This window comes from Bombina bombina, chromosome 2, assembly GCF_027579735.1.
Source record: "Bombina bombina isolate aBomBom1 chromosome 2, aBomBom1.pri, whole genome shotgun sequence".
Taxonomy (NCBI): Eukaryota; Metazoa; Chordata; class Amphibia; order Anura; family Bombinatoridae; genus Bombina; species Bombina bombina.
Window position 1 is genome coordinate 518,601,072 of NC_069500.1, and position 9,409 is coordinate 518,610,480.

Below are 9,409 nucleotides of genomic sequence, written 5' to 3' on the forward strand. Positions count from 1 at the left end.
CTAGTAATATTAGATATGACACATAATCATCATATAAACAATAATAATGTAGTGTACATTCTGGCTCACTCTAACAGGAATGTCTCTCAGCAATATTAATAGCTCACCGTAGCGGTATTCTAATTTTATAATCTCAGTCCTGAGGCATGAAATAGTCTTTGTTTCCTGCCTAACCCACTCCGCACCGATCGTCTTGGGTGCCAGAGAGTGCATCTATAGTACCTTGTCCTGTGTAAAAGATTTGCCGGCCCCCGGGGCTCAATGTGGCCAGAAGGATCTGTCTCTCAGGGGAATAGCCTGGTTCCGCTCCCAGTCTGACCCCCATATCAACAAAAGTTGCCGGTCCACAGCGGGTGACAGTTACAAAGTGTAGACATGAGAGCTCCAGTTCTGTAAATAAGCAAGTAAGATCAACCCCTCTGACTATGTAAGAGGGCTCCGGTATTGGGGATTCAAAAGAAATCTTCCTCTCGGAAGCAACGGTAGCCATCCCAGAGTTGTTTGAAAAGGAGAGGTGATCCTGTGGTGGATCCGGGAGAGTCTCTGGTTCCCCTGTAGACTCAGACAGTATCAGTATGTGAGTGGCCACCGGCAAAGCAAGAGTGTCAGGTAGGGCTCCTGTTAGTGTGGGTCTCTTAACCTGGGGTGCCGGAACATCAGTAGCGCTATCACCAACTACCCTCAAGCAGTCCACCTGGGCAGAAGGATAGGGGGCTTCTCCACTAGGCAGGTCTGCTGTGGGGGGGGAGATCCCTTACTGTGCGGCCCGTTGTCGCCAGATGAGTACTCGAACCATGCTGCAGGGTCACAAGCAGCCTGCATAGCTCCTCTTCCAGACTCTTAAAGTGATTGGTCAGAAGTCAGGTAATCCGTCGCTCCCATCTGTTAAGTCCATCCATTTCAAAATAGGGAGTATTAGTATGCAGCTTTGGGAGGTATTTCCAAGTTCAGTATTAAAGTAGATGGTTCCCTCTATTCAGAAATTTATCCTGTTACAGGATACCGTAACCCCAGAGTTTGGGGGGGGTTAGAATGCGGCAGCCCCAGACCTATGCTTCCCGGTTCCCACAGACTGTATGGCTTTAAGTCGACATGCTGCATTTACACAGCAAGACGCAAAATGGCTTCCATGCTGTGAGAAAGTCCGTCACATAGCTGTCTCAAAGAGCATAGGCGGGAGCACAGTCGGATCTCCAATTTTGAGGATCTATCAGCTTCCAGATATAGAGAGCTCTTAGAAATATATAGAATATTATATATTGCTGCTGCTAAACTGTAAAAAAAACTCCTCAAACCTCTGGAGCTTCACAGAGACGTGTCCTGCCACTTTGAGAGTAGGCTCCGCCCCCCAATTTTACTATTTCTACCTTATTTTTTCTTCTTTCACTGATATATCTAAAGAATGTTTTGTCCCCATGTTTTACTGACTGTGCTATCTTCTCTTCTGCATGAGCTTTAACCTTCCTAATTAACTGCTTAGTCTTTTTTTGTTGGAGTCTCCATATTTTCATATCATCATCTGCTTGTGTGTGTCTGTAATTTTTATAAGCTATCTTTTTTGTCTTTACAGCATGTACTACTTCTTTGGAAAACCAAATTGGTTTCCGCTTTCTTTTACTTTTACAGACATGTCTAATACAGTGTGCGGTTGCATCTAAAATGGCACCTTTCACAAATTCCCACTGTTCTTGAACCCCTGTAATAAGAGTTTTCCCTTTTAAATAGTTTTTTAGGTATTCTCCCATTAATTAAAAATCTGCCATCCTAAAGTCTAAAACTTTTGTTTTAGTCTGGGTGGACAGTTCCTGCACATGAATACTAAACCAAACAGATTTATGATCACTGGATCCTAAGTTCTCACCTACAGACACATCTGAAACTGTATCACTGTTTGTAAGTATTAGATCTAATATAGCTTCCTTACGAGTTGGTTCCTTGACTAATTGCTCAAGTGATTCCCCTAGCAGAGATTCAAGAATATACCTGCTTCTAGCTGATCTAGCAGAAGGAATCTTCCAGTCTATATCTAGCAAATTAAAGTCCCCCAGTACTATAACCTTACCCTTCATGGTCATTTTGGTTATTTCTTCTAATAACAGATTGTCCAGCTTTTCATCCTGCAATGGAGGCCTATATACAACCCCTATTCTAAAAACATTTTTATCTCTAATTTCCAAAGTCACCCAAATACTTTCCACCTCATCATTTGTTCCTACAATTTCAGTAACCTTTATATTTTCATTTACATACAGAGCAACTCCTCCACCTTTCTTTCCTACTCTGTTCTTTTTAAATAACCTGTATCCAGGTATGGCTATGTCCCAGTCATGCAAATCATTGTAACATGTTTCTGTTATAGCTACTAAATCCAAGTTGTCCCTAGTCATTATTGAAATGAGTTCAGGAAATTTATTTCCTAAGCTGCGAGCATTTGTGCTCATGGCATGAAGAATTTTTCTACTAGAATTTCTAGAATTGTTACTTGGACTAAAAGATTTGGCATGCTGTGGGTGGCAGGTGGATATATTAATGCTACCCCCCTTTATTAGTTTAAATGATTTTTAATAAAGCATTTGAACTCCTCTCCCAGATACTCTGTTCCTTTAACATCCAAATGCAAGCCATCTCTCCTAAATAACCTAGTATCTTTACAAACAGAGCTATAATGGCCAATAAAACCAAATCCTTGTTCCCTGCACCACTTATCTAACCAAGAATTAAATGTTGTTATCCGCTCCATCTTTCCTGCTTCCTGGCCATACACAGGTAAAAAAGCAGAAAATGATAGAGTTGATGACACATTCTCTAAATGATTACCTAGGTCACAAAACTCTTTCTGAACAGCAGCAACATGATTACTAGCCAGATCATTTGTTCCTAAATGAACAATCACATCTAACTCACTTCCCTTTCCTGCTGCCTTAACAATTCTCAAAATACGATTCTTATCCCTGTGAGCAGTAGCTCCTGGAAGACATCTAACCTCCCTTGTTTCTCCTTTACTTTCACCTAAATACACATTCCTCAAAATAGAGTCACCCACTAACAGTCTTTTCCTCAAAAACACATCTGCAGTTCTTTCCTGTGTTATGTTACCTGGAGAATCAGGTACCAATAGATTTAAATGACCTGTTACAGCTTCAGAGGGCTCACAAACAGCAATCTCCTCATCACAAGTGTGTTCGGCGAGAGCAGTATAGGAGTTTTGCAATGGCAGAGGATGTGGGCAATGCTTCTGGTCTACTGTTCTAATTCTTCCAGAGCCTACAGTGATCCATCTGTCTCTCCTTGCTGATTTCTGGGGTAGAGGGGCTTCTTTCTGAGGCAGCTTTGTAGAGGTAACAGGTATGTTACTTACCATAGCTTGAAGTTTAGCTATTTCTTCCCTTAAGAGGGAAAACTGCTTAGAAACAGGACAGCCCCTAAATCTCGAAAAAGTTCAAAACACCCATTGCACTGTATCTGAGACATTTTAAACTATGCAACACTTTAACAATAAGAAAAATATAAGTATTCTTTACTACTGAATAACCCTGAATAACTCCTGCAATAAATCAAATATCCTTATTTATTTGATCCTGAAATAACTCAAATATCCTTATTTATTTGATCCTTTTTTAGCTTTATTCCTTTGCTTAGAAGCAGAGCTAAATGTTTAGCAGAGCTAAACAGATCTCTTTAAATACCCTCAGAAAGATAGGGTGGGTCCCTCCTAATTGCTCACCTATGCAAACAATCTAATTGTTATCTAATTGCAATACTAAAAACCAGAATACAAAAGAATGTAAATTAACTCAAACCTTTAACTATTCAATTTCTGTAGTAAAACTAATTCACAGTTCAGGTCTACCACCTTTCTGAAATAACTCAAATATCCTTATTTATTTGATCCTTTTTTAACTTGATTCCTTTGCTAAGAAGCAGAGCTAAATGACATAAGACAGGAAAAGGGATGGGGCTCCCAGATTTAATTCCTTACTTCTACGCGGCCAGAACAGCACAATCCTCCTTGTGGCATAATCAATTAGATAAGATTCAATGGGTCCAAATTGAATCAGATATGATGATGATATATCCCATTTATAAACTGTTCTGGACCACAAAAACTGATAGACCCCTATAACTGGAGATCTTTTGTCACCATTTCACATACCTTGACATTGTGGGAATCCCTGACAGTCAAATACTCCTTGATCCAGAAGGGGTCAAAGGCGACCCCCTTAGTAACTTTTCTACTAACTACGACCAAGTCACACAGGAGAAGTGGGCGAATAAAGGTTTATATCGTATTGCAAATGCTCTGATAGGTACCAAGCTGCTAACCTTTCATCAATATGTTGAACTCAATAGGCAGGAGCGATCTAACTGGTTTCACTCCCTCCAACTGAGAGCTAGAGTAAATAAAGTCATGGGCAATTATAGACTAACTACTAGCTCTTATTTTGCGTATTTGCTTAGCTCCTGGACGCACACAAGGTGTTTTTTCTAAATTATATATTCAGTTTAATATCCCTTCTAAATGAAGTAAATTACCGTTTATGATAAAATGGGAATCAGATTTTAATTTTAATTGGTCAGCAGAAAAATGGTGTGATACACTGAGGTCTGGTACCTCTTTTTCAATATGTACTCATCTAAAGGAAAATTTTATTAAAGTAGCTTTTCGATGGTATTTCCATCCTTCTAGAATACATAATAGGGAGCATGCTAACACTAATAATCTGTGTGGCTGCGCCGAGAAGGTACATATCCCCATATGCGGTGGCATTGCTGTCATGTATCTAATATATGGTCCCAAACTTCGGCTCTTTTGAGTGAAATTCTAGATAGGCAAATTAATTTATCCCCTACTCAGGCACTATTACACAAGTCTCTTCCAGACCTAAACCCTAAAGCAAATAAATTAGTGGCTATCATTTGTACTATAACTAAATTAAGCATAGCAAGGTACTGGAAGACTGTGATCCCAACATATTCAATAATTATGAACAAGATTGATTTCTATTATCAGATGAGTACCGCCTCTGCAGATATAATAGGTAACAAATAGCAATTTCTTTCAATCTGGGAACCTTGAATTATGTATATTGAGGGTAGGAATAGACAGCAGGTCAATGGAGCACTTGATTAAAATCAGTTAAGGTTTGTGAGGTGGGTTGCATCCTCTGCCTCCTCTGCTCCCGTCCAGCTTGTCTGGGCAGGTCATATCACACTTCCTTTTCCCCTTCCTATGGGTCGAATCCCATATTTCTCAAGGCAGGGGGTGAGCCTTTAAGATAGTTTACTGATATATACACAGATATCTTCTAGGTTGGGCCCCATATTGGATTGGTAGGGGGTTTTCCTTTCCTTTCTTTTCTTGTCTCAAAATGATTGTCTTGAAATAAATGTCACGCTAATATGCTACTCGTTTGCACTGTATAAACTCTGTTCTCAAGCGAGATAGAGGGATGAATTATAGAGAATGTAAATTTGATGGAAATAATTATTTGTGAATTCTTTGTAATTGGAAAATTCAATAAAATTGTATGCTTTGTCTAAATCATGAATGTCTAATTATGATTTTCCTGCCCCTTTAAATACATATTAACTTAATTCGTTTTTTGCCTTGTCAGATGAAAAATATTAAACACCCTGCCTAAAAAGTGGAATTATAACTTTTTGATTTCTGCAGATCTCACATTGGCTGCTTGACTTAAATGAGCTTTAATGAATCGATTCCAAAGTCTTACCCTACAAACTGTAAGAAAATAATGAAAGACTGTTTTTAAAATGTTGTAAATGTATATATCATTTTATCAACTCTTGTTATGAACATAATTGGGTTGATCACAATGATACATCTACAAAAATCCTCATAGAATTTAATAATTAATTTTGTAAAAAATAAAAGATTCTCAACTATTACGTTTGAAAAATGTATTTTACAAAATAACAAAGGTTTTCTGGGTGGTTTAATATTTGCTTACTACTTTCATATGTTCTGGAGTATCAGTTAAAGGGACATAATACTCATATGCTAAATCACTTAAAACTGATGCAGTATAACTGTAAAAAGCTGACAGGAAAATATCACCTGAGCATCTCTATGTAAAAAATGAAGATATTTTACCTCACAATCTCCTCAGCTCAGCAGAGTACGTTCTGTGTAAAAAGTTATACTCAGCTGCAGCCAGCTGCAGGTAAAAATTAAAAAAAAATGAAGAAATGAACAGCAGCCAATCAGCATCAGCAGTGCTGAGGTCATGAACTCTTAGTGTGATCTCATGAGATTTGACTTAACTCTCATGAGATTTCATAGTAAGCTTCCTTTACCTGATTGGTGAAATAATATGAGAGTGCACGATGCTCAGCCCCTAAGATGTCCCAGGACAGACACAGTAAAATGCTGCTTAGAAATCCTTTACAATGGGAGGTGGCTACTGAAGAACTTTTGAGGTAAAATATCTTTCTTTTTTACATAGAGTTGTTCAGGAGATATTTTCTAGTCAGCTTTTTACAGCTATGCTGCATCACTTTCAAGTGTTTAAACATTTGGGTATTATGGCCCTTTAACTTTAAAATGAGGCAGTAAAAATATTAGCATAAGAATTTTTTTGTTTTACATAAATGTGTGGCAAGGGCATAACTACAGGGAACTCAGAGGTATAATTTGAGACAATACCAACACCTCTAAGGGTCTCCTCTGGTAGTAGTAAAGTCTATGGATCACCTTTAAAATATAGTGACAGTGTTTTCAAGATGTCCACCACAGTATTGCTGTACAGCAAACCTATCCACAAAATTTGTATATAAAGAATGCACAAATCCTCTAGCATATACTAATCAAAGGATGACTTACATTCATGAAGAAGCAACTCCTTTTTTTACTATGTGACTGACAGCTCTGGTTTTTCTGATTGCTCACAGCCAGAAAGTGCGCTGTTGAAATGGGAGCCCAGCAACAGCCTTTACCCTGGTGTCAGCAAGGTCTAATTATGTCCCTGATGTGTGGTTTAATTTTTGCATGGATTTGTTTCAATAGGTACAAACTTTTATACATTTAGGGCTAGATTACGAGTATAGGTGCTATTTATCGCTCCCGCTCATACGTTAACTCTGCTAGATGTAAAGTAGCGCACGTATTACAAGTTGAAAGTAAACATTTTTTAACAAGCGCTAACCCAACGCACACAAAAAGCCAACGTTTGAATGCTGTGATCATGTTAACGTATTCCCCCATAGACTTCGATTGTGCACGAAAAGTAGAAGAAAAAAACTTACTCATGCATAAACCTGTTTTTTCAAGTGCCCTAATCCGACATGAAATATGAATATTTTTACATTCCAATGTACTTCACAAAGAAGATGCCGCAGCATTGTTCGGAGGAAGGCAGAGCTGTAAACACTGGTGATGGGACTATACTTAAGGGTGGTAAGTTGTATTTATTCTTAATGTGTCTGAGGATGGGGGAGACCCCAAAAACGTTAATACAATAAAGAAGTATCTTAGCTTAAATTCCGGAGAGTGCTTTCCTGCTTGTATTATATGCGCTTATTTTAAAGTGCACCCCGGATGCTGATTTACGGAGGAGTGTGCTGGGCTCACATTGAGACCTATATATATATATATATATATTTATTTATTTATATAAATGTGTTGGTCCTTTAGAGTGCACTTGTTTAAACAATTCATATCTACCAGGGTGCTAAAACATGAGAAAATGTAAATAGTGGAGATAGACACAGCACTCCCTTTTTTTCGAAAATATAAAACTTCACCTTTAATAAATTTGATTAAAATCCATAAGACCCAGATGTTTCGGTGTCTATACTGACACCGGTCTCAATGGTCATGTCACAAGCAGAGACAGATATGATGGACAATGGCTGTAAATTCAACTGTTATCTATTGGGATGAGAAGTGAAATTTACTATGAGTTATATTTAAACGTATTTTTTTTAATATTGTAAGTGCTCAAAACCTATTAGAGATGTGGTATTCTCTATGAAATACATATACTACTAGAGACAAAGTAGACAATTTTGGGGGATACATAGATAAAATTAACATATATTTAAAGATAAATTAAACTTTTTAAATGTATTGTATGCTCACAGTATTGTGTTACATTTTCTTAATTTGTGTTTGTATATTTGTTAATTACAGTACTGGATTCTGGATTCACAAATTAGACTGAATTTTTAAATGCAAATTACTACAATATTATAATACAGTATATAGCTTTGTATATAGACATTAATAGTATGCGCCCAAAATCCTTTGTAAATAAATGAAAGGAAGTTGAGAATATGACTGTTCATGAAGGGTAAAATGTTATTAATTGCACTGAAAGATTGCAAAGAATTGCTATATATGCTATGTAATAGTCTGCACACCCTGTATATATGTATTCAAAGAGCAATATGCAAATAATATAACCAAATGTCCTGTTTCTCTAACCTTCAAATAAAGAAAGGGAAGTGTTTCCTATGTTGGAGCAAACAAAACTATATTTTACATATTACATAAACATCTCAGCAGACATGAAAACACTTCTGGTGCTGTTCATATTACTGTCATATTTCTCAGGTAGGATATAAGTAGGTTAATAAATTATCATACAATCATAACAAATACTATTTTTATTAGTTAATCTGAAAATGAATTTTTTTTCTTTCAGGGGTTCTTTCTAATGTCCAACTTCTGCAGTCAGATTCTGTGGTGATAAAGCCAGGAGGCTCTCACACAATTTCATGTACAGCCTCTGGATTCACTTTCAGCAGCTATAACATGAACTGGGTTAGACAGGCTCCTAGTAAAGGATTACAGTGGGTAGCTGAAATTAGCAGCAGCGGGGGTTCTACATGGTATGATGAATCTGTTAAAGGAAGATTTATTATCTCCAGAGACAACAGTAAAAACATTTTACAACTTCAAATGAAAGATACAAAAACTGAAGACACTGCAATGTATTACTGTGCAAGATACACAGTGACAAGCAAAGTGTATCGACTAAACTAGGAGAGGAACAGCTTAAGGGAGATTTACTTTACTGACTGGGAAGGTTATAGGGGGTTGGGGGCTAGGTGTAGCCCCTTCCTTTGAATAGCACAGCTATAGTAGGACAATAGAAGAAGGGATGGGCAGTGTAGATAAGCTGCAACTAGCTGATCCTGAATAGGCTAGCACAGGGATTGGCCAGGAGGGGGAGAGGGGGTATGAACAGGAGTTGAGGGGATTAACTGCCTATAAAGATGATTGCACAATGCTTGGAGCTCACAATAATTATTTTCTTTTTTCAGAGCAGAGCAGTTTTCTTTGTTGCAGAAATGGCTCCAAGGAACAGGATAATTGCTAAGAAATTTGGAAAGAACTTTGGATACTGAAGTCTCATTCATTGTTACATTTCTAGCTGGTAATGTATAA

The 9,409-nt window shown here is 37.6% G+C and overlaps 1 gene segment (V, D, J or C); it reads left to right on the plus strand.

The window, feature by feature from the left end:
* The first annotated feature begins 8,526 nt into the window (after nt 1-8,526).
* On the plus strand, nt 8,527-9,004 carry LOC128647138 (Ig heavy chain V region 914-like). The segment is given in 2 exon segments: nt 8,527-8,572; nt 8,664-9,004. Coding segments are annotated over 2 exon segments (387 nt in total).
* The last annotated feature ends 405 nt before the right edge of the window (nt 9,005-9,409 follow it).